We start from the raw sequence: 26569 nt of genomic DNA on the forward strand, positions 1-26569 counted from the left end.
CCTTGCAAATGGGGAGACTCCGCCCACGTGACCGCCTCCACTACACAGAGCAGTCCCTGCCCCTTCAGTTCAGTTCAGTTGTCTTCACCTCATTGTTTCTCTCACTACAGTTTTACTGCATGTGGTTCGTGACTGCGGTGACAAATACAGGAGGATAAATATCTAAACAGGTGTGTTCTTGTAAACCTTGGACCAAGGAAATGAGTAACGGTGTGCAAAATTCAGATTTTTTTAAGTGACAATGATCTCTTTGAGGATCAACACAACCGAATGAGCTAATTTGCTTTTTACATGCCAGCAATCGGATTTCAATCTGATTAACCAGAGACACCTTTTATATTCCAGTAGAATTTTAAAATTAAACGTAAAAATCTGAATCTGATCTTTTTAATCTATATGTACCATTTGAAATTGAAATCTGAAATGAAATTGAATTTTACAATTGATGATGTAAAACTGAATGTCTAGAATTCAGTTTCTAAAACGTGATAGAATTTTTCCATTAATTCGAAATTTTAGTTAAGTGTTTCTGATAAAATGGCCAGTGAGTGTAGGAACAATGTAGGAAAAGATTCGGTGTTTGGCTGCTTTTGCCTGCAAGACACCCAGATGTTATTATGAAAAACACGTTAATATGAAAATGTGAATTAGAATAAAACAGGAAGAACTGAACACTTTTTATGAGACGAATGTTCAGTTTCAGTACATCATCAACCGTAATGTTCAGTTTTTATCCAGTTATATTCAGGTTTATTTCGCTCTCTTACGACCCTTAAAATTCAGTGTCAGTTCAGAATTCAGTTTCGGTACGATTCAGATTCAAAATAGTGACTTTCAAATTCAGGTTTTTACATTCAAATACAAATTTCTAATGGCATGAATGTAACATGTTTGATTAAACACAGGGTGTTAAAATCCAATCAGATTACAGTCCCGATTCAGTGCGCAGGTGTAAACGGGGTGTAAGAGTGTTTGTGCTCAGACCGTTTGTGCTGGTCGGGGTTCTCCTCTCTATCTGCTTCGTACGACACAGAGTTACGGTTCTCCTCGTAGTCGTGCATCACCTCAATCTGCACATGCACACAAGAAAACACCATCAGCATCACATTTTCACCACTGCTGGAAAATCTCTCTTCACTTTTATACATAAAGCATACAGTCCATATGTGGAAACTAAGCTGAAACAGCCCATTCTGAATTAACTGTTTTCATGATGTCACAAGAACCAACACATTTACATATGCCTATCCTGAATAGAGCATTATAGCCCCACCCAATCAGCCTTCAGCTGATTAGCCCCACCCACTGAGCCTTCAGCACTTCAGCCATTCAGCCTAAGTTTTGCTCTGCCCACTAACAGGGCAGCCAATCAGAACAGATTTCATTTATGTAGATTATTCTTAAAGGCACAGTAACAAAAACAGCCAGTGTAAAGAGATAAAGAGCTGACTCGGCTATCTTAGCACTGTTATTTAAACTGTGTGTTATCTGTTGGTTTATATAGTTTATAGAGGACTGTTTGATGCACTAACTGTAGTTAGTGAAGTTATCCTGCTAGTCAGTCTGCAGGTCTTTAGCCCCTATAGGCTCCTCCAGCTGCTGTAAAACAGGTCCGAACATCTCTGACCTTCTTTGTGTTGTTGTTGTTGTTGTTTTTCCGGGAGGCGCGTTTGCCGGGGAGCGAGAGGTCAAACGAGAACTTCAGACTGGAATTCACATCAAAACCTGAGATCAAACAGCAGTGAGTTAGCAAAACAAGGGAGATTAACCAGCTACAGTCTGTAATCACAGCTAACCCTGCAACAGACTCAGAGTCAGAGTCAGAGTCAGTTAGAGACTCAAACGAACGATGTTTAAACATCTACATCACTATCGCCATCACCAACATCACAGACCTTCATGCAGATTACTAAAGAGCCCTGTTAGCTCTACTGTTAGCTGTACTGTTAGCTCTACTGTTAGCACTAATGTTAGCTGCACTGTTAGCTCTACTGTTAGCGCTAATGTTAGCTGCACTGTTAGCTCTACTGTTAGCTCTACTGTTAGCGCTAATGTTAGCTGTACTGTTAGCTCTACTGTTAGCTGTACTGTTAGCTCTACTGTTAGCGCTAATGTTAGCTGTTCTGTTAGCTCTACTGTTAGCGCTAATGTTAGCTCTACTGTTAGCTCTACTGTTAGCGCTAATGTTAGCTCTACTGTTAGCTGTACTGTTAGCTCTAGTGTATAGTGTTTTTGATTATAATGACCTTAGTATTAATCTCTTTATTAACACTGATATTATGTCCAAATGTTCATCCACAGGTGTGAACAGGTTAAAAACGAGCAGTCTTTGTCCCCTTCTTTGCTGATTTTCAACATCACAGCGTTGCTTTAAAACACTTAAATTAGTAAATGTGGATGATGATTATATTTGTATTTAGCCCTACCAATGTTATTAACAGCTCTACCAATGTCATATTTGCCCTATCATTAGTCCTACTGTTAGCTCTAGTGTTAGCTTTGGCGTTGGACCTATAATGTTAGCTCTGTCTGTAGCATTAATTCTAGTGTTAGCCCTAGTGTTAGCTTTAGCTCGAATTAGCTTTGATGTTAGCTCTAGTAACCATTTAGCACTAGCAATAGTATAAGACCTCGTGTTATCTGTATTAATGCTCATTTGAAGGGACAGCTGGCAGCTCCATCGGACACCTAAGCCTCCTGCTTTAACGCGTCTTTGATTAACATCAGCATGTATTCCAGAATTCTCAGATGTGTCTGCACTGAAAATTTTGTAAAGCCAATAATTTTTGAATAAAGAGACATTTTCAAACGTACTTTAGTCTGCTATCACAAGAGCTATCACCCTAAAAAACAAGCGTACAGTGCTGCTTTTCAAACACAAATGAAACGCTGACCTGCAGTCTGTTTGTGTTTTTTTCATAACACTGGATACAGTTAGCTGAATCATAAGAACTCAGATTAGCCTAAACAATGACTAAATGTGGTCTGTATTTGTCTGTGTATATGACAGCTTACTGTGTTTCGGGGAAAACAGTGGAGATTTGAGGCGTGTTGGACTCTCAGGTCGTGGTGAAACCAGCTGGATGGGTCTGATCTGCACGTCGGCCAGTTTGCGCAGACAGGCCTGTCTATTCTGGACCATCGTCTGGACCGCGCTCAACTTCTCCATCACTGAGCCAATCTGTGTCTGAGGGGCAGCACACAGGGGACCGGCGATGGTTGCTATGGGCGGTGAGTGGGGGACATGATGCTGTGAGTCGTTTCAGTGTGTTCAGGTGTGTATTTACCTGCAGCTGAGGGGTCAGTACTGTCTGGAACTCCAGCATAAGCAGGTCGAAGCCAGAGTGGACGGCAGGGGGTGCCGTGTCCAGCAGCCTCTCGATATCCCGAAGAGCCACCTGAGCTCCTTCTTTAGACTGGAACTTGTCCACCAGCTGATTGGCCAACAGATACGCGCCGTCATCACACCAGCGCACCATCTGATAACATACAGTCATGTTCATAAATCATAAAAGAGCAACTTTGATTATTACAATAAATGAATTACTGAGATTTACTGGATTATTTTAAGATCAGATTGTTGATTTCCTATGCTCAGCTCAAAATCACTGACACCTGAGTGCGGCTTACGTGTAATAAAACAGAAAGTGATAAACATCTCAAAAACCGTGAAAAATGTATTTTATACACAAACCTTTCTGGAAAGGCTAAAAGAGCAGAGAGACTGCTTTTTGGTTATGGAGGTTAAGTCTAGGTTTAGGTGTAGTATTACTCAGCTAAAGTAACACAGAAGTCAGTGTAAGTTCTCACAAGTGCATTGAGACCAACATGTGGGTGTGTGTACCTCCTCCAGGCGCTGCAGCAGGTCTCGTGTTTGTATCAGTGCAGTGTGTTTGTTGTGCAGTGCGGTGGTCAGCGTGTCGCAGTGGTGTCTCAGCTCGTTACAGCGCTGGACGATCAGAGCCAGAGCGTAGTGATGACTTGCCGCCAGCTGGTGACCATGTAGGATGATGATTTGCGCGTGACCCATCTCCTCCTGTAGACACAGCACGGAAACAGAGGACAGTCAGCACACAGCACAGTCAGCACAGAGTACACCACACAGCACACAGCATGGCCAGCACACAGAACAGTCACTACAGAGTACAGAGCATGGTCATCACACAGCACCGTTGTACACAGCACCGTTAGCAAAGAGCACCAGGCACACAGCATGGTCAGCACACAGCATGGTCAGCACAGAAATTGGTCAGCATTGAGCACAGAGCACAGGGCACACAGTATAGTCAGCACACACCATGGTCAGCACAGAACACATGGCACAGTAAGCATGCAGTGTGGTCAGCACACAGCCTTGTTAGCACAGAGCACACAGCACAGTCAGGGCACAGCACGGTCAGCACACAGCATAATCAGCACACAGCACACAGCGCAATCAGCACAGAGCACAGTCAGCACACAGCACACAGCTCAGTTAGTATACAGCACACAGCACAGTCAGCACACAGCACAGTCAGCACACAGCACAGTCAGCACACAGCACACAGCTCAGTTAGTATACAGCACACAGCACAGTCAGCACACAGCACAGTCAGCACACAGCACACAGCTCAGTTAGTATACAGCACACAGCACAGTCAGCACACAGCACAGTCAGCACACAGCACAGTAAGCACACAGCACAGTCAGCACACAGCACAGTCAGCACACAGCACAGTCAGCACACAGCACAGTCAGCACAAAGCACAGTCAGCACAGAGCTCAATCGTTTATAGATTGCTGTTTGAATAAGGAGACCTCAGCCGTGGCGTCAAGGTCCTCCAGGTCCTTCAGCAGCTGATCGATTTGGGCCACAGTCACTCCTGAAGCAGGAATGGCTTTCTCTCGGGCGCTCAGCTTCTCCAGCAGGGCCTCCATCTGCAGAGCAGAGCTCACATCACTGCATGGTTTACCTTTCACATGTATTTTACCTCCAATTTAACCGTAGATTATTTAAAAAGCACTGTAAGTGTCCTTGATACTGTAAGTTTGCCTGGCTGTACATCCCCCTAGTGGTACCTCGTGGAAGCTGAGCTCGTATCTGAGCAGCTGGAGATACTGCTGCAGCTTCAGATGATGCTTCTCAAAAAAGCCATCAAAAGCCATTTCCATCTCCCTCAGCTGAGTCAAGAGCCTGCAGGAACACACACAGCAGCATCAGCATCGGTACCTGACCTCACTAATGCTCAATCAAATCATCACAGCAATGTTCAACATCTAGTGTAAAGCCTTCCCATAAGAGGAGAGGCTGTTACTGCAGCACAGACTCACTATTAATACCTTCATTTCTGATACCTTCGCTGCTGATGTCTGGTTATATACTCAATATACCACTGTATCTATACTATTAATATTATTATGTGACTCTATATACTATTAAAGAGCCCATGTGGAGGAAAACTGAGTTTGATAAAGGAGTTTGATCTGCTTTAATCTTAGTTTCGACTCATCGCTGATTACGTGATTATCACACTAACAGTATGGACGCCTCAGCAGAGACAGCAGGTGAGGAGCCTGTTGATTTCAGGGTCTTTATCTCTGGTTTCCTGAAGGCCAGCAATGCGATCCAGGGCTCTTTGGAAAGGTCACATCACGCCCGTGGAGTTTGGCTTCATTACAGCTTTTTTAAGTTGGATTTTTAAAGTCACTTGTACTTATACTGTTTGCTCCCCAGTCCATATATGAAAACTGCTAAAAAGCCTGTTTTCACTGTTTTGGTGATGTCATAAAAGCCAATGTGTTTACATATATCTGCCTATTCAACCTGCAGCACTTTAGCCCCACCCATTCACACAGAAGTTATAAAGAGTGTTTCATCTCTGACTGCTTTCTGAATGAGGCACAGCCAATCAGAGCGGGGCTCATGTACAATCAGGCATTGTAAGGAATAAAGGGTCATATAAAAATGATGTTTTTGATACATTAAACCACACAAATGTTCTAAGGGAAGAAGATAGAATACAGTAAGAATGTAGTAAATGGGCCCTTTAACTCTGGTTACCCACTGGCTGTGATTAACTGAGGTTGAAGTGTGTTATCTGTGATGTACCTCTGCACGGTGTCTCGGTCCTGGTTGATGTCCCTGTCCTCCGCCGCCGCTCCCTCTGCTGCTCGAGCGCCCTCCAGGTTCGACAGGATCTGCCTCCCCTCCTTTATCACCGATCGAATGTCATCCTGCCTCGATTACAAACTCATTTTAACCATCCGTTCACTTAAAGGGGCAGTCCGGCCTAAAATTAGCCTTTAACAGTCTGTCTGTTATATTACTGCAGTATTCTGTAGAACAACATTGAACTCCTCAACCTCTCTCACTACAATACCCAGCATGCACTGCACAAATACATCACACAGTTGTTAGGAATCCCTACAGTGCATCTTCAAGATACATCATCAGAAGGGCATTTTCCTGATCTTTAAAGACTCAGGGAAACAAAATCTGTTCTCTTCTAATCAGGTTAATCTTGTTCTTGCAGAAAAAACAGTAAATATATATGAAATTGGCCTTTGAATGACGTTTCAATGACCAATAAATGATATGTTTCACCATATTTCTCTCCTCTCAGTGTAAACTGGGCAGTCCTAATATTGAGTATTGCTTCCATAAGCATTCCCCTGACCAATCACAAGGCTAACCCAGCATAATCAGAAGCTAGCGAGCAAGACCGCCTGTCTGTTGCTGCCTGTCGCCGTTCACTCATTTATCCAATCCATTTATTTTAGTTCTGTATGAGGGGTGGAGCAGGCTAGGAGTGTCGGACAGACAGCTGTCAATCAAGCTGCCCAGTTTTCAGATAGGGCTGATCAGCGGTTTTTAAGCCGTATTTTATCATAATTATATCTTTCATTTGAGCTTTGCTGTTCACTCCTTGGGAAAACAAGTAATCCAAGCCCAAAACAGAACGGGTTTTACTGCTGGTTCTGGCTGGTTGGAGTCCAGATTTAAACCTTATAGTGAATATTTGGTCTCACATTAAACCCAAACCAGCTCTGCAGTGTTTTCCAGCTGTTTGAAGCCATCAGTCCTGAGTGGATCAATACTGACTCTTCTCTCTGTAAAAGACTGTCTGAACATTCACACACTGAACTACAACATTTAGAGAAATCAGAATGAAAAGCTCTCTCACAGTGTTTGTGTTTACATGCAACGATTTTTGCCAATCCGATTGAATACAATCCGATTACAGATGTAGACTGAGGTGTTTATATGCACTCTATTCAACAATCTGATGGAAAATCTTCGTTTACATGCTCACTACAAGTAATCCGATGCAAAATGACGCGCATGCGTGGAGTAGCGCTTAGCGTAAACGTTACCATGACAGCGAACATCACGTGAGGTCCAGACCAGTTTCTGCTCCGCCATGTTGAGCGGTGTAAACTTTCGCCGTGACGCGACGCACATGCGCAGAACATACTTACACGTTCCGATTGGAATGTAATCGGATTCAGGCGTTTACATGGCTATTATTCTTCTATTTAACGGATTATTTAGAAGTTTACCCACCTCGTTTAATCGGATAGAAATTGTATTCCGAATGGCCTCAATCGGATTAGACTATTCCGATTGAGGTGTTTACATGGACGTATTCTATTCCGATTGAGCTATTAGTCGGATTATTAACGGATTATCAGGCTGCATGTAAACGTGGCTATTGACTCACTGTATCTACCTGTTGTTAAGACCATTAAAAGCTTAATATTTCGCTATTTTTTTGCCCATGTTTAATATAACTTTCAAATTTAGTATCATGCAGACATTTTTAATATTTCATCTGTGTTCCCTGGAACTTTAAACCAGAAAATCTCATGATAGACAAATTAAGATGCTCAAACTGACTTTTTAAAAGTGCTTAAATAGCGAAAGTTTACACCGCTCAACATGGCGGAGCAGAAACTGGTCTGGACCTCACGTGATGTTCGCTGTCATGGTAACGTTTACTCTAAGCGCTACACCGCGCATGCGCGTCATTTTGCATCGGATTACTTGTAGTGAGCATGTAAACGAAGATTTTCCATCAGATTGTTGAATAGAGTGCATATAAACACCTCAGTCTACATCTGTAATCGGATTGTATCGGATTGGCAAAAATCGTTGCATGTAAACACAGCCAATGGTGCAGCTGTTATGTTCTGGCACTGCTGTAGCTTTTAATCAGTTTTTGAGCTCCAGTTTTGTAAAGTCCTGTTTTTTCTCTGACTTTCTTCTTCATTATGCATGTGGATTATCTTCTGTATAATCTCAGATTAACTCACTGAAGGGGGTCTCTGTGCTGCACTCAGACACTCAGGAACCTGTTCAGTACCTTCATCTGTCTGTATCTGTCCGTGTGGGACCTGAGCAGGTACTCGATGGCGTTGGCTTCGTCCGGCAGCTCAGTCTCAGCCAGCTCTGTGCCAAAAGTCTGGAGCAGCTGGGCCACCTCCTTCACCGTCACTGCAAAGCTCTCTATGGCCTGCAGGGGGCAGCACAGACAGTAGAACGCATTACTGCATTACTCAGCATATTGCAGTAATAAACTGCATTTTAATGTTCCTGCCTTCTCTGAGAGGATGATGGAGATTCTGAGTGAACCGAATCAAAGGAATACTGTTTTTAAACACTTCAGTTCTGTTCTCAGCACAGCAGGACACAAACTAACACAGGGTTAACTGTAAACAAGCTCTCCAGCTAAAACATATAAAAATATCAGCATTAAAATAACTATGATCAGTGAAATGAGGCTCAAACACTGAACACAGAGCAGAACAGCGAATATCAGCACATGAAACTGAAATTAGCTCATCAGTGTCCGGTGTTTGATTTATTTTAACGCTGATATTTTTATGTATTTAGGCTGGAAAACTTGTGAGGTTCTAACAACACACAATGATATTGAATTAATTGTGTTTTGCATCAGTCTGCTAGACGTTTTTGTGTCTCACCCCTCAGTCTGTTACAGTTAACCTGGCCTGTGGGGTAAACTGGCACATTTTGCTCCAATTTTTGGCTGAAATGTTCACAAATGGTACGGACAATGGTAGTTTATATTGTCAGTCGTAGCAGAGACGTGTGAGCTGCTTGTATAAAAAACGAATCAGTGTTGCACGAATACTTTTAAAACAATTTAGTAAAAAACAAAATGTTTTAGCTTGTGCTCCACTCTCCCTCACAGGCAGATCAGCCTATTAACTACAAACTGGACATACTGTACGTGTTGATGTTCAATAACCTCAATCTCAAAATAAATATGCACTTTAGAAACCGCTGTTATTTGTGATTGTAGTGATTATTTTCTGTAATGTCAGCACACCTCCCCCCCCACCACCCCCCATCCCCTGGACACAGTTATAATGGACTATTCCATGTTGTTGTGATGGTAAAGACTGACTGCTATAAACAAGGCCAAGAGCAGATAATCTGCATTATGGAGAGAAGCTTCTTCAGTGTGATTTTCTGGGTTCTGAGAGGTTCTGTGGTTGTTGATTTAAGGAAGTCGTCACCCAGAATCATAAAAGGCTCTACAGTTGATCTGGAGGATGGTTATAAATATCTTGGCACATTTATAGATAAGACACTTTGTTTTGAATTGAATGTACAAAAAATGGGCCAAGCCCAAAAAGTAATGCTTTTTACTGAGGGTTCTGGCTGGTCAGAGTCCATATTTAAACCCTGTAGTGAATATTTGGTCTCACATTAAACACAAACCAGCTCAGCAGTGTTTTCCAGCTGTTTGAAGCCGTCAGTGCTGAGTGGATCAATACTGACTCTTCTCTCTGTAAAAGACTGTCTGAACATTCACACACTAAACTACAACATCTAAAGAAATCAAAGGGAAAAACTCTCCGATATTAATTTACTGCAGCTGTGTGTTTATTGATTTGTCACTAAACGCGCTGCTGCTCTCTCCTACCGTGAATGTAAAATTCTCTTTTGAAATAAATGTAAATGTATAGCGTGAGTTCTCCAGGCAGTGAGGTGTTTAACACTGAGATGTTCTAGATTTACCGTTCGGAGGACGATCCAGTCGCTTGGGCCACATTCGAGAGTCCCACCGAACTCAGAGCTCAACTGATTCTCGTCAATATATCGGAGCAGATCAGTCACCGAACTCAGCATGATCACCTGAGAGACAGAGGGAGATAATATGGCATTCAGCTAATGCTATTCTGTCACTAAGCTGTAAGAAAACATTCTGAAAAATAAAAATAAATAAAAAAAAATCCAGCAGATTTTCCATAAAGTCAATCTTCACTCCTTTAATGGAGGGTGTTACATAATGTAAATAGAAGACAGTTCTCTCAACTCATATATGAATCTACATAAATACAAATAACGAAGAACACAAACACATTATAATACAATAAAATATGTTATTACCAATAAAAGGAAGCAGATTCATAACAACTAACTTGCATGTAAAGTTTTTCATTTTATCGTCTCAGTGACTGTGGCTAACCAGCCTCTGTTTGCTAACTGACGTTAGTGATCTCTTCATGTTAACTTTACTGGCAAAGCATTTAATTTCTGTAAAACGAGCACAAACTGACAGAGAGTAATCAGTCACCATCAAGTTGACAACAAAACATCTCTACAACAGCTTAATAAGGAGAGAAAAAGTCTGAAATGCTAGCTAGCATCAAGCTACTCCCTTTAAAAATGGTTCTTTAAGGATTCTTTAGTAAAGATGGTGGTTCTGTGTAGGACCATGAACACTCACAGAACCATTTGAATGCTTAAAAGGTCGTTTGCATGGTGACACTGTTCTGCAGATTGTGGACAGTGTGTTCTATATGGCACCAAAGGGTTCTGTTATTACAAGCGTAACATTGTGACAACAGCAGAATCTATTTTCAGAAAGGTTCTATACAGAACCACATACAACCATTTCACCATGCAAAGAACCATTTAAGTTATTTGAGTGTTCATGGCGATATCCAGAACCATTCTCCTTACTAAAGAGGCCTTGAGGCTAATTATCAGCTAGGTTAATAACGGTAGCCTTAGCGGATGTTTAAGGTGTGTCAGTACTGCACTGCCTGTCTAAACTATTACAGTATCTGACTTTTATTATATAGAGTAATTTTGTAATTTTGTAATTTTGTACTTTTGTACTTTTGTACTTTTTGTTCCTTGTTGCTCCTTGTTGTTCCTGGAGGAACGTAATTTCGCTCCACTGTGTACTTGTACATAGATGGAATGGCAATAAAAGCCTCTTGACTTGACTAGAATTTCCATCTTTTTACAGCACATTTGAATAGAGGAGCTGTGTGGCTGTGAACTTTAGCTAGCCTAGCATGCGGGGTTAGCTTTGAAATACAGATAAAAGACTGCTTTACTGTCTCTCACTGAGGAGCTTTAGAGTTTTATTTTAGACCAGAAGGATCCAAAAACAGAGCACACAGCTTACTTCAATATAGATTACAGTTTCTTTAAAGGTTCCATTCCACCTTAAATGGAGCAGCTGTAAAACAGCACCGACCAGCAAGCATTTCAATCTGGTCTAAACTGGTCTATGCTGGTTTAAGATGCTCTAGGCCGGTTTATGCTGGTCAGGTTCTGGTTTAGCTGGTCACCCCAGCATGTCAAAACCTCGTATCTCCATTTTTGACGTTTTTCAGTTTTTGACATAATCTGAAAATGCCTGTTGTCCTTTACATTGTATGTGAATTTCATGATGAATGGCCCAAAAGAAACGGCCCAAAGTCACTTGGAGAAACCTCTGGTTCCATTGACTTACATTAAAAGTAAAGTAAGTTTTTTCCTTCTCCTGTAAAGTTACCATTTTTGAGAAGGTTTTCTTCCGACAACAGTGATATGCTGGTTTTGCTGTTTTTTAAGGTGGAGCCTCAGAGTTTCTATGCTTACAGATGCTGAATGTTCTAAGACGTTCTCCTGCAGTTCCATAAGTCACTTAAGTAGCTGTTTGAGCTGCTGTTTTACTTCTACTCAAGTTGTTTTTTGGAAGGAACTAAAGAGTGTAGTGCTGCACATTAACGGAGCGTTTCTTACTGGCATCTTGAGTGTAAAGTCATCTTGGCTGAAGCGGAAGCCCAGGTCCGTCCCGGTGGTCTGGACGTGAGTCCTGGGCCTCACCACCAGAACCAGGTGAAGATTTCCAGGAAAGGAGGTCTGAAAAACACAGAACACAATTGTGACGAAGGAACACAAGAAGTTAAAATTAAACCTAGTGTGAGTGGGGCTGAACTGCTGAACTGGTGAACTGCTGAACTGTAACAGCAGAATTCAAAATGCATGGTTTTTGCAGTTCAGCAGTTCAGCCCCCCTCACACTAGTTATAAGGAGTGTTTCTGATTCTTTTTGAATGAGGCAGCCAATCAGAACAGAGATCATTTACATATATCAGTCTTAAAGGCACAGTAACAAAAACAGCCTGTTTAACTGTGAGATGATCATCCAGAAAAGAATTGAGGTACATAAAAACATGCAATCATTATAAGTGGAGTCAATACAAATGTAGCATACGGGCCCTTTAACTTCATCCAGTCTTAGTAGGATATGGGCCCTTTAATGTTCACCTTACATTAGGCTTATGATTCAGTTAGTAATGTTAAGATCGTATTATTCAGTAAGTATTCTAAAAAAGATGGTTCTTCATGGGTTCTTTGGTAAAAAGAATGGTTCTGTTCAGAACCATGAATTCTATATAGAACCATTTGCATGCTTAAATGGTTCTCTGCATGGTGAAATGGTTCTTCAGATTGATTCTTTATAGCACCAAAAAAGGTTCTTCTATTGGAACAAGCTTAACATTACAATAACAGTAGAAGAACCCTTTGTGGTGCTACATATAACCACTGTCTTTACTAAAGAACTCTTGAAGAACCATCTTTTTAAAGAGCATATATACACAGTCGTATGCATAAGTTTGTGCACCCAGGTCAAATTCCATATTTTGTCATTTTTTTGCAAAAATAAGTTAACACAGGGAACACGCTTAAATATGATATTTTTGTGCAAATTGTTAATTATATTATTATAATTATTAACATGGTTCTTCAGATTAATGTATTGTTTATGGTTCTATATAGCACCAAAAAGGGTTCTGCTATTGTTATGATGCTAAGCTTGTTAAAATAACAGAACCCTTTTTGGTACTATGTAGAACCAAGAACCGTTTCACCATGCAGAGAACCATTTTAGCATGCAAAGTGTTCTTGGTTCTAAATAGAACCATTGTCTTTACCAAAGAACCCCTGAAGGACCATCTTTTTAAGAGTGTACTGTGAAACCTTCAGTTGCTCAGAGTTTAATGGTGTTGAAAACTTTTCTGACTCCAGATCTTTAGTACCAGGTTGGTTCTAAGTTCCGCCCCCAGTTCTGCACAGTCAAAGTGGGAAAATGAATCCGTTACATAACTCTGAGTGTGAGTGAGCGGAGACCCCGGCTGTGTTTCGGCCTCCTACCACTGTACTTACACTCAGAGAGAAATCTGGGTCATTCTGACTCCCACCTTACAAACATCGGCACCAGAAACACACGGGAACATCAGCTGTGCTGTCGGGAGACCATCACACACCAGCACTTAAAGGGAATTATGACAGTGATGCCTGATTTACAATAAAACTTATTAATTCCAGCTGGGAAATGGAGGTGTTACATATGCAGTGCTGTGCGAAAGTTTTAGGCCCCTGAGCACATAATTTATAACCACTTGTCTCAGCAGTGAACGCATGAGTGGGCTTCTAAATTCACCATATATGATCATAATAAATACAAATGAACTCAAGTACAGTCAAAAGACATAACAATTTCTTACTATCATAAAAGTAGTTAATATCTCGTGAGCTAGTTTGAAGAAACAAACTAGTTTGGTTCTGGATTTCTCCTCCAGCATCACATGAATTTAGGCCTCACCTGATTTAACATGATGAAGTATTGATTAGACAAAGCTGGTACTGGATGATAACTATAGATGATAATGAGCTTCCTGGAGGAGAGGGCAGGAAATGATTAACCACACTGACACACATCAAATCACTACTTACTTACTTGTATTAATTAATTAAATTAGGCTTTTAAACAGGCATAACACACTGCTGTACTGTCTCTCTTCAGCGTTTCATTTTAGATCAAAAGGATCCAAAAAAGGAACACAGCCTCCCACACAGCTTCTTCAGATCTCCCATTCTACCTTAAATGTGCAGCTGTTACCTGCAGCATTTAAGGTGGAGCCTCATGCTGAATGTTCTAAGAAGTTCCACTGCAGGAACATCTTACATACATACAATCACTTCTTATTATATTGATATGATCTGTCTTTCTTGTAATATTAGTGTTTTCTGAGCAAATAAACACTCACTTAAATCTAACTTTCCCAGGTGTGTAAAACAGCTGCACAGTACTGTACACTCTAAAAAAGGATTGTTCTTCAGGGGTTCTTTAGTAAAGACAATAGTGCTATATAGAACCATGAACACTCAAAGAACTATTAGCATGACTAAATGCTTCTCTGTGTGGTGAGATGGTTCTTCAGAGTGATAGAGAATGTATTGGTTCTACGTAGCACTAAAAAGGTTCTTCCTTTGGAACAAGCTTGACATTGTAACAATAGAAGATCCCTTTTTGGTGCTATATAAAATCATTGTCTTTACTAAGGAACTTTTGAAGAACCACCTTTTTTAAGAGTGTATACATAGTATATACTATATATATAGAGTGTATGTATAGTATACACTCTATATACTATATATATAGAGTGTATACTATACATATGTGTATTCATAAGTTTGTGCACCCCAGGTGCACGATTCCACATTTTGTAAATTTTTTTGCTCAAATAAGTTAAAACATCCTCTACAGAGAAAACACATAATGATGAACATTTTCTGCAAATTGTTAACATATTGGAACAAGTAAAACACTCATATTAATAATTCTTTTCCCTGGCAATATGTTAAATTCACTGAATTAAACAGTAACGGTGCATTAAGATGTGCAGAGGTGTGTAACTTATATATATATTCATGTATCGCTTCTGTTGGAACAAAGCCTTGTATATCCATTTTTGCATTTTTCAGTTTTTGACATAATTTGAAAATCCCTGTTGCCCTTTACATTGTGCATAAATTTCATGATGAACAGATCAAAACAAACAGACCAAAACTACTTGGAAAAAAATTGCATTCCATTGACATTTTTTACACTAAAAAGTATGTTTTTTCCCCTCTCCTGTAATGTATATATATATATATATATATATGAGTTATCATTTTATATATATATATATATATATATATATATATATATTACTGCTTGATAAAAGGTTATCTGAAGGTATATCTGAGGTATATCTGTGTTTAATTTAGACTGACCAAACATTTTATGTCCACCATCAGTAGCTTAGTGCTAACATACTATTAGAAATCCTAGCAGAAGTTAGCATTGCTGTAGAGGTGGACTACTTTGTGTTTTGACATCTATGGCCTGGACTGAGGGCTGAGCACAATTGTATATACATATACATGTGTTTTGGGCCCTTTAAATGTATTTATATAGTGGCTCATACACGTATGAGTGGATGAGTAGAGTAATAGACTCAGACTACTGTCAACCCACGCAATCTAAAACCTGCTTTTATTCTACGGTATATTTAATTTGGCATTTTTACAGGAGGAACAGTGGCTTGATTAGAATGTGTGCATTAGTGTTGCATGAATAAAACATGTCACATTAGCTCTGTTATTGTCTGTCAGTGCACTGATGTCGTACAGTGAACGTGTTTAACTGTTATATCTTGCTCAGAGTGACCGATGTGTGTGCTTTAGTGAAGTAAATTCAGTCTTGTTTGTCTGACATGTTGAATTATTGTGCCGCTATTTATAGACTTAGTGTGTTTTTAGCCAAATCTGACTTGATGTAAACAGCAGCGTGAGTGTGAAGCCAGGGGCAGTGAAGCTGCTTCCCTCCAGATCATCTGTCATGCTTTAACCTCGATGGACAGCTGATCAATAAAAGCCAGCAGACCCTCCGGCCCGTCCTGCACCGTCCTGCACCGATCTACCCAAAGTCCTGACACTCACGCTCAGCACAGCCGGACTGATAAAAAACCTGCGTCCCTGATGAGAGATGACCGTGCGCTTTGGCTCAGGCTGAGTATAACTGACCGTATGAAGGTGTGGTTTCACTGTAGGGCATTTTTATGTCCTTTTTTCATGTCTTGGACTTTAAGCTGGTCAGTTTGAGCAGCCCATGCTGAATATAACAGCATAAACACACTTATTATCTGTAGTCTAGCATGCATGGCTATTGCAAACGCAACCATGCTGAGAGCTGAAATGATGCAGAAGCTGTTACCGTAGCTATTCCTGACCCCCCGCAAGGAGGGGGGGGGGCGGTCTGTACACGTTTGGTGTTTCTGCAGAAGCATCTGGTTCTTACCGTGGCTCTTCTGATCCGGGGCAAACCTCTAAGGGGACTAGCCTCGGCCATCTTCTCAGTTCTGGGTTTTTTTTAGGACATTCAGAACCTCCTTTGCCTCCTCCTCGTCCTCTTCCTCCTCTTCTCCCCTTTTTTCTACCCCTGTACTCCCCCCTTCTCCATCACTTTCCTCTGCAGGACGCAGCCAGCCAAGGATGCTGCAGTTTTCCACCTGTTTTCAGACAAGCCCCGGCCACATGCGCTGATTGGCTGGCTGTTGTGCCTCACTTGAGCTAGGATTGGCTTGCTAGTATGAAATTTTGGCCAATCCCAGAGCTGGTGGATGGGTCTTGACAGAAAATGGGTGGGAAATAAAAAATAACACCAGTGCTCTGCAATATGAAGATCTAGCCAATCAGAAAAGGAGTAACAGCATTTCTATTTTTTAAATGTAATGTTTATTATTTCTGAACAAATATTTCATATTTCTAAACATTTAATTTTTATTTATTTTGTATACAAGAAGAAGAATAAAATAAGCATTTCTATCTGTGCCTTTAAACACAAAACAGTTTAAAATCGAGCTGCTACCTGAATGAAGTGTTTTAGGACCTGTGACGTCACTCAGCAGCACCTCCACCAGCTCGTCTGAGCTGTTAAAGGGCCCATATCTTGTTTTTCTCTAAATGAAAAGAGTTTAACATAGTAAAATTGTTAAAGTTTCAAAGCATACTGTTCTCCCCAGTGCATATGGAAGCTTTATGGAAGTCTTTGCTTTTGTGATGTCACAAAAAACAACACATTTACATACAGCCACCTATTCAGCCTAGAATAACAAACCTGCACTACAAACAGGACAGGTTTGGGAACGGCTTCACATCTTGAGAGATAAAATAAAAGAAAGCAGTAGTATTTCTGTTAAAGGGCCGGTTTCCTACATTTTTCTTATATTTTTATTTTTCCCCCTGGGCACCACACATAACATTTGTGTGGTTTTATGTACCAAAAACAGACATAATTCATATTTATGATCATTTACCAACCTCTCTTTATTGCTTAGAAATGTTACTGTACCTTTAAGACTACCTGCTGTAGGCTGAATGGTCAGGGCTAAACTGCTGTAGGGTCCCTCACAGAAAGTTCCTATATGAAATGGTTATGAGTTCACTGCCTGATGACTGAGACACTGTTTTATGATAGTTTAGAGAACTTAAACTCCATTCATGGTGGAGGGATACATGCAGGGCGCTGTGAGGCAAAATAGTCCCCAAAGAAAACTTATTATTTCAGATTTTCCACTATTTTCCATCATCAACATTCCATATAAACTCAGAAGACTCGTGTAGGTTCACTGGTGGTTCTGGGTAGTAAATAAAATGTCTATATTTGTGTTGTAGTCATGGCGACCCCTGGTTCGCATCACCACCACTGTAAACACATCTGTAACAAGCCACTTTTACATCAAACCACTCTATGACTAAGTTTACATCACAACGGTGGGATTATGCAAATATTTAGAAAAATCGGTGGAATTCTCTTTTAACAATGTCTACATACTGTATCGGATTCTTTTATTAGAGACAGTGAGGGGAAGTTCAGTTTTGGGCCCTTTAAATAAGTAAGAATATGCAGTTCTGGGTTAGGGTTAGTCCGTGTCTAATCTGCACGCCGTTCCATTAAGTTCCATTAAGTGAGTTTGGCTCTGAGCACGGATACAATCCTCTTACAAACACATACAGCAGGAGAACACAAAGTTCAGCAGACTGTAATCTATTCAGCTCGCGCCAGAGAACACAACCACACCTCACCCTGAAATCACTGAGAGAGCAGGGGGGAACTTTCAGAGCCCTCTAGGTGTTCCGAGATGGCCTAATGATTTCTGTGAAACAAACAAATATGTCTGTACATTTTAATTCATGGTATCCAGGCAGATTCAGCTGAGCTGCTCTCCCATTGGTTTGGACCTCAGGAGCTGGACTAAAGGCCTTACAGGTTAGATTACCCAGTTTAGTTTACAATGGGACCAATTTCACGGGAAAAAAGGGTCACTCTAGTCCTTCTGGAGGTTCTAGATACGTGACTAACTGTCAATATAAGTCATAATCTAAGCAGTGTTTCCGGTTAGTTGTTAGGAATGTAAAACAGCTCTGTGTCAGAATTCTATACTGAGAGAGTCTCTGTAACACTGATAGACACAAACTCAGATATCTGATAATGACTGATACAAACTTCAGATAAAACACATAGAAGAACTTTTACAAGCTTTTAATGCCTGCCTTTAATCTGGAACAGCTACAAAATGTTCATGTGCACCAGAGTTAGCTTAGCGCTAACATACTGTTAGAAATCCAATAGGGGTGCTAATAGAAATTAGCATTATTGTAGAAATGGGTTTTTCTTGTTTTTGTTTTTGCCCGAAATTTGTTTTTTTTATGCTTGACACACTGTTTTATGATAGTTTTGAGAAGATATATATAGTATAGAGAAGTGTATATATAGTATCCCTTCACCATGAATGCATTTTAAGGCCAAAATTTTCCCAAAACTATCATAAAACAGTGTCTCAGTCATCAGGCAGTGAATTCGTAACCATTTCATGTAGTAACTTTCTGTGAGGGAGCTTTTAGAGGGGGACGTCTGGTTCCTATCACCACCACTGTGAACAGTTCTGACTCGGTAAGTTTATCTAGAACGGAGCGTTTCACACCAAACCACTCTGAACCGCTCTGATTATATCTTAACTGCTTAATTATGTGGGATTTTTTTAAAAATCCCCTTTAAGAGTTTAAATATAGACTTCAATACATTATTTAAACCATTGTATATCTGATTATTTATTGTGTTTATACTTTATTGCATACTTATTTATTGTGCTTATATGCTGTGCTGTATACACTGCTACACTGAAACTATTCAGCTTTAAGATTAACACAGTTTAATGTTTGTCTCATATTGTATCATAAACACAGATATACAGGTTTTATTAAGTCTTGTATCTTTTGATCTCTTTAATCTGGGTATAAAGGATATTTTGTTGAGATCTGATGATAAATTTAGAGTGAATGCTGGAGGTGTTTAACTGCAGTGGTCAGTAAAGGTCAGTATTGTATGCAGATCCAGATTAAAGCGATTCTCTAAAGGCCAGGAACTCACTGTAGTCCACTTAAAGAGTTTCAGGGAACCAGTCCTGCTTTACCTTCTCTAATTTAATTTATCTGGACTAATTAGTTTAACACAAATAAATTAATCTGGACTATCCACAGGATTAAAGAGACTATAATAATTTATAATTATTTAACACAACTTCAATTTTCTTTTTAAAACTCTTTTAATATAATATAAATCTTTATTTCTTTCACTGAAAATAACAGTGGACTGAATTTACTTCATTGAAACCTGTGAAATATATGACATCACCATTTTATCTGTCACTTTTCTTAGTTATGGCAGTAATTCTGTAGTGGTGTAATACTTCTATTAATAGGTAGATTTTTTTATTTATTTTTATTCTTAATCATTCGTTTTGTTTTCTGAATTTCTTTCACTGCAAAAAATAATACATCAATTTAAATGTTAGAAAATGTCTAATATTTGTCATTTTGTTCAATTTAATTAGAATTTGAATGAAAGAAATTAATGGCAGATTATTTCATTTGTTCAAGCAAGTGAAATAATCTGCAGTGACTGTGAAAAACTTTAATTTCTTTATCAAATCATATTTTCATTTAATACAATTACATTAAATAAGTAAAAATGCCTAAAAATCAACCGAACTTTCTTACTACACTCTTATGTTTGAGTGATATCAGGCATATTTCAGATATTTAAGATGTTTTAATGAGCTGATATGTTGTTTTCTGTGCTAAGTTGTGAGGCTGGACTCAGCACCGGTCAGTATTTTGGGTGTTTTGACTCCAGCGAGGCTATTTCAGTGAGCGCTTAGCAATAAGGGGATTAACCTAATCACACAAAGGTCCTTACAGTCACACTGCGTACATCAATCAACACACACACTGCTGCATGTTCTCCTGCAAATAGACCTGAGGTTCTTTTCACAGGACAGGAGGAACATCACAGGCCCTCGGTGTTCCTAAAGTCTGGAGAACAAGGGGTGAACTTTGATTATTGGGGTCTGGTAGCAAAATTCCTCAAAGGGGTTACGTGACCTGTGAGCCATTTAAACCATTTACAGCCACCCCAAGGTCACATCTGACACCCCAGTGCTCCCACTACAGTCCTCCTCCTCTAAACCAGTCTGATCCATCTGTCGCTCTCAGAATAAACAGACCTGCACAGAACAGAATGAGCTACAAACAATATTTATCAATCAATCAATCAACCAACCAATCAATCAATATTAGCTTCTCTACTGACAAACTTAAGCACCTGAAAGTTATAGATAATACTAATATTAATTTCATCAGGCCCATTAAACTCCTTTAACACATTTTGTTTTGGCTGAATATTGATGGTTATTATTTACTGAGCGATGTGCATCCATATTGCCCAGTATGCTCAGCTAGTCAATATTTTAAAATCAATATTCAATCAATAGTCAATGTCAGTCCATTCCTTTTCATTCTGCATCAGTCAGAGCTGAAACTAAACTTGACTGAGAGTCGAGATCATCACTGTCCTGTTTAAAATGATGAGCTCCTATAAGGAGAGAGCATCACGCCCAGATACTGGTTGGACTGGACTGGACTGGACTGGACTGAACTCCACAGAGGCTGCGTGAGCTTCATTTCCTACATGTGCAGATGAACACATGTTTACACATGACATGATTATCTTTCCAAGCTGCAACTGGTCATCTGCGTTTATCAAATGAAATAAATAGCTGTATTTCACTCTTACAGACTAGAGACAGACTGGCTCTGAGTGAATATCAAAATCTGGTCAAAAAAAGTACTACAGAGAGAACAATCCTGATTGGATTGCATTTTCTGTTGGGTGGTTCACGATTTAACCTTTTTCTATTCATTCGCTTCTCAAATAACGGTGAACTAAACATTTCAGACGTGAATTTGTTTATTACAAATGATGATGAGACGGCTCTGAGGGTTCTCCACTGATAAACGTGTGTTTCCACATAAATCCCTCATCTTGCAAGCTACAACCATCAAACATTGCAGGACCTCAGAGCCCGTACCCAAACAGGGTGCCTGTGCTCTGTGAAACTCAAGTCTCTCCACAATATTAACTTTACAGGAGAGGGCAAAAACTTTCAGGACTTTCAATGTAAGTTAATGTAAAGAGATTTTATTCCAAATAGTTGTGGAGCATTTCTATTGGTCCATTCATCATGAGAGTCTCAGGCATTGTAAAGGACAGCTGCTGTGTTCAAATGAAGAAAAGTAAAAATGGAGATACATGTTTCTCTTTGAAAAGCGACGAGTCGCTGTTGGAACAAAAACTTGTATCTTCAAAAAGGGAACTTTAAAGGAGAAGGAAAAAACATAGGCAATTTTCACTGTAATAAAATGTAAAGTGTAAAAAAATTATTCAAAGTAATTTTTGATGGTTTTTATTGGATCATTTGTTGTGAAATTTTGATAAAACATCAGAAGGAGATGTCATTTCTTTAAATTATGTAAAAATAACGAGCAACAACAACAAAAAATGGACATACAAGATGTATTTCCGGACTGATGCAATGCAGAGTTATTCAATTTAATATTAATTTACTCAAAGTCAGTTTTGAGGGTTTTTATTGGTTTGTTTGTCATGAAATTTATTACAGTGTAAGAGAAGGCATTTCTCTCTCTCTCTATATATATATATATACATATATATACACACACAGGGGTTATAGAATAAGGAAAATAAAATAGTTCTTAACCGTGTATTGGGTGAAGTTGCTGGGTGCCAGTTCAGTATTACTGCAGATCTACTAGATCACTGAGGGTAGCCGAGGCCAAATGAGGCTGAGGGACAGAAAAAAGACTCGAGCTTCAGACTTACTGGGATTAGCCGCTGGTCACTGGGCTTTTAGTCCATCTGCTCTGAGAAAGAGATGGTAGCTTTTCTTATGAAACAGTGGAACAGTGCAGAACCAGCTACAGCAGCGAATACAAACAACCCAAACGACCAAACCCATCAGAGAATCTAACTAATGAAACATTTTTCATACTGCTTTGACCGAATCACTGACCTTTCACACTGTGAGAACGTCTCATAATGAACAGAACAGAATGACCTGGTCTAAAGCTGCACTAACAGTCATTTAGAGCGCTGTGTCCTTCTCATTATGCCGTATGGAGGTGTATGTTTCTGGGTATGTAACGGTGGTGATGTGTGAGCCTGCAGGTGTTCTGTAACAGCTCTGTGTGTGAGTGTTAGCTGTGTACGCTAAGCTGCAGGCTAAGTGCATTAAGGGTTATGTTTAGGAGTTTTCCCATGTGTCTGGCTACAAATCCCACCTTTAGTAGCTCGTAACAGTCTGGAGAAAAGGGCAACCCTGACATCACTCGGCCTTCCTCACCGCACGTGAAGAACAACACAGTCATTTATAAAACGTCTCGCCCCAAAACGCAGACGCACCGTTTATACAGCAGCTCAGTTACAACCGAACACTTCACTGCATATCACTGACATAAACAGGCCATGGCAGGTTATGTTCAGTAATATAACAGTGTCATGATACCATGGCCAGTACTGGTATGACCACTGGTTGTGCAGAGGCCCTACATTAACACTTATAGCATTAAAAGCAAAAAACAGCTCTCTTTACTCTAAGCTGCTGGAAATAGTTTTGGCAGAAGAAAATGTCACCGTTAAAAATGTTCTGGACTTTTTCGCCTTGCTTTTATTTTACTTTGCAAAACTGTATAGTAATAGTATTAGTATTAGTATTAGTATTAGTATTAGCAGTAGCCTGTCAGCCTAGCCAGGAGACACTGAGAGAGAAGCAGCAGGTTAGCTTTCTCTAAGCAATGTCTGTCAGGCTGCTAACATGTTGTTTTTCTTTAATGATGGAGCTAAAGACAGAATAAACAAGGCAGCTGGATATTCACCTGACAGCAGGCTGGCTAAATTACCTAGCTAATATGGCTAGTCTAAGCCTAGCGAACATTTAGCAGCTAGGCTAAAAACATTTACGAGCTGGCGCAAGCATAGATAACATTCAGTGGCCAGCCTAACTCTAGCTAACAATAAACCACTAAGCTAACCTAAGTCTAGCTATCAGTTAATAGCAAGCCTAAGCCTAGCTGACATTCAGTGGCTAGCCTAAGCTTACCCTGCTGAAAAAAATCATAGAAACCATTAAAACTATCTGCTGGTTCCTGGTGGTGTCCAGTAGTCACTAAAGATATTCTGTGACTTCCTGATGGGTTGATATCACAGTGAAAAGACTGTTGGTTTAGCAGGTGTTGTAAGTCCAGATGCATTTGATGGTTTCCTAATGGGATCTAAAGGTGTCCAACAGGAAACTAGTGGTCTCTAACGGTAACCATAAAGCCAATTCCCATTTAAAAATAAAACCATAAAAACCAATTCTAATGGTTCTAGTGTTTTTTTTTTTCAGCAGGATAGACAGTTAGTGGCTAGCCTAAGCCTAACTAACATCACTAGCAAGGCAGTTATCATTAGCTAGCTAGTTAACTACAGTAGATTTCTCTTTAGTTTTGATGACTGTTTTGCACTCAGGGAGTTTAAAGATTATAACGTCATTATAACGTTATAATAATATAATGTATAATGTATACCCGCAGGGGGTCTAGTTAATCACAATGACTGAACACCCACTGTGACCAAATCACCGTGGTGAAGAGTGAAGGTGTCCACTACGACACGCTCACACCCAGAGTGTAAAAATAAGCCGTGTTAAGGCCTATTTCTGGAGGTCTGTCCTGACGAGATTAGAGTTATTCTGCGTACTGGTCTGTGGTCATCTCTGACCAGTGTTCACTTTAGCCTGATCACTCTCAGAAGGAGTGACCAGTTAGCGGTGAATTTATTCTGGGGTGGTTAATCTCACTGGGCTAAAGCTGAAGCGTGATAACAGAGCAGAAACATTCACCGCCAATCACTGTTTCACCTTTCACAGATTTATTGATCAATAATGAGGGATGAACAGAATTAGCATAAACTGATTAATATTCGCTGCTGATCTGACAGTGCTGAGTTTAAAGCCCCCCCCCCCGTCAGAGTGAATGAGGATAAACTCCACCCACCTGACGCTGCTCTGTAAAACCTTCACTTTAATATGCCGCTTTTATTTATAACAGGTTGTGGATGCAAATAGCTGATGAGTAATTGGTTAAGTGGATTGGAGGAGAGGCACTGCGCTCTAAAAGAAGGTGGGTAAAGCCTGTGGGGGCAGCGGGGGGTCCGCTATAAATTACAGACTGATCAGCGTCCACTCACACTGACCGGCGAACAGCAGCGGATTACAGAGACCAGAGGAGTTCAGAGATTCTACCTGAAGCAGGTAAGAGAGACTCTCCGCTCACTGAGGATGGTTTTTAAGGGTTCTTAGTGAAAACAGTTGTTCTATATAGAACTATTAAATGGTTCTCTGCATGGTACACTTGTACATCAGATTGATGGAGAATGTGTTGCATGTGGTTCTAGATAGGTTCTTCTATTGTTTCAAGCTTGACAGCGTAACAGATTATCAATTAGAATTTTCCCGAATCGCTCAGCTGTTCTTTACAGCACCGCAAAGAACCCTGATTCTGGATATTTAGACGTGAGCAGACGAGGAGTTTGTCGAGGTTTTCAGACGCTTTATTGAGTGTTTACTGTGCTCAGCAGTGAAATAAACTCCCAGTAACTCTGAGATCAGACACTGCACAGATCAGACTTTATAGAGGAGGAAGATGAAGATGTTGTGTGTGTGTGTGTGTGTGTGTGTGTGTGTGTGTGTGTATAGGTGTGTGTGCACAGCAACAACTAAGAAAGAAGAAGCAAGATAGACGGAAACACACACAGAAACATAGACGGACTGAAAAAGAAAGAAAGTAAACAATGAAGGAAAGAAAAGAAAGATAAATTGTCTGAAAGAAACAAAAGGAAAAATGATCAGAAAGAGAGCCTGACTGAAAAGAAAGAAAGAAAGAGAGAAAGAAAGAAAGAAAGAAAGAAAGAAAGAAAGAAAGAAAGAAAGAAAGAAAGAAAGAGGGAAAGAAAAAGGAAAGAGTACATAAATGATAAACTGAACTGAATTTACTGGATTCTAATGTGAACATTATCATCACAACAAATAACATATTAACATAAATAATATATCAGAATCAATAATATATGATCACACAGTGACCACACTGAGAGACAGAACTGTGTTCTATTTCTGTGTGAATGATGCACATTAGAACCGCACCGAGTTCAGAATACAGATAATGAGCTTTATAACACAGTTCCTCTGTATGTTCTCTCTGTTCTGCTGTCTGTTCTGTCTGTTCCTCTGTCTGTTCTTCTGTCTGTTCTTCTGTCTGTTCTTCTGTCTGTTCCTCTGTCTGTTCTTCTGTCTGTTCTTCTGTCTGATCCTCTATCTGTTCTTCTGTCTGTTCCTCTGTCTGTTCTTCTGTCTGTTCCTCTGTCTGTTCTTCTGTCTGTTCTTCTGTCTGATCCTCTGTCTGTTCTTCTGTCTGTTCCTCTGTCTGTTCTTCTGTCTGTTCCTCTGTCTGTTCTTCTGTCTGTTCTTCTGTCTGATCCTCTGTCTGTTCTTCTGTCTGTTCTTCTGTCTGTTCCTCTGTCGGTTCTTCTGTCTGTTCTTCTGTCTGTTCCTTTGTCTGTTCTTCTGTCTGTTCCTCTGTCTGTTCTTCTTCTGAGCTGAAAGTTATGATTATTTCCATGAGGCTCATTAGGATGTTGTGATCTTCAGTGCTGCGAGTGTCTCTGTGTGTATATACAGGCAGTGTACGCCTGTAGGGTGTATAAACAGAGCTCAGTGTAAGAGCAGGAGCTGAGTGTGCTTTACAGAGTTAGCGGTGTTAGCAGTGTTAGTGGTGTTAGCGTGGAGGATTTCAGCCCGCCAGATTAGCTCTGAGAGTAAAATAAGAACCTGCTGTAATCTCATTACACCAGATTTACTCCTGTCTCAGTCACACAGATATATAAAACCTTCTAAACTGTGACCTTTCACCTCCTCGGTCACTGACAGGTCTTCCTCACTCTCTTATTGATCAGATTTTAACTGTCTGTTTCTGTTTCGCAGATTAAAAACCC

General features: G+C 40.1%; 1 protein-coding gene across 1 annotated transcript in view; it reads right to left on the reverse strand.

The window, feature by feature from the left end:
* Positions 1-16563, reverse strand: part of LOC118825138 (proto-oncogene DBL) — a 34523-nt gene extending 17960 nt beyond the window's left edge. The window contains exons 1-12 of the mRNA XM_036595686.1: positions 16418-16563; positions 12029-12148; positions 10025-10141; positions 8343-8492; positions 6089-6213; positions 5059-5173; positions 4798-4917; positions 3845-4036; positions 3288-3479; positions 3016-3187; positions 1628-1725; positions 985-1070 (exon numbers count right to left, since the gene is read on the reverse strand). Coding sequence (XP_036451579.1) covers positions 985-1070; positions 1628-1725; positions 3016-3187; positions 3288-3479; positions 3845-4036; positions 4798-4917; positions 5059-5173; positions 6089-6213; positions 8343-8492; positions 10025-10141; positions 12029-12148; positions 16418-16468 — 1538 coding nt within the window. The 5' untranslated portion in view covers positions 16469-16563. The remainder of the gene's footprint in view (positions 1-984; positions 1071-1627; positions 1726-3015; positions 3188-3287; positions 3480-3844; positions 4037-4797; positions 4918-5058; positions 5174-6088; positions 6214-8342; positions 8493-10024; positions 10142-12028; positions 12149-16417) is intronic.
* Positions 16564-26569: the final 10006 nt, after the last annotated feature.

Source organism: Colossoma macropomum, unplaced genomic scaffold (assembly GCF_904425465.1).
Source record: "Colossoma macropomum unplaced genomic scaffold, Colossoma_macropomum, whole genome shotgun sequence".
In the NCBI taxonomy this organism is placed as follows: domain Eukaryota; kingdom Metazoa; phylum Chordata; class Actinopteri; order Characiformes; family Serrasalmidae; genus Colossoma; species Colossoma macropomum.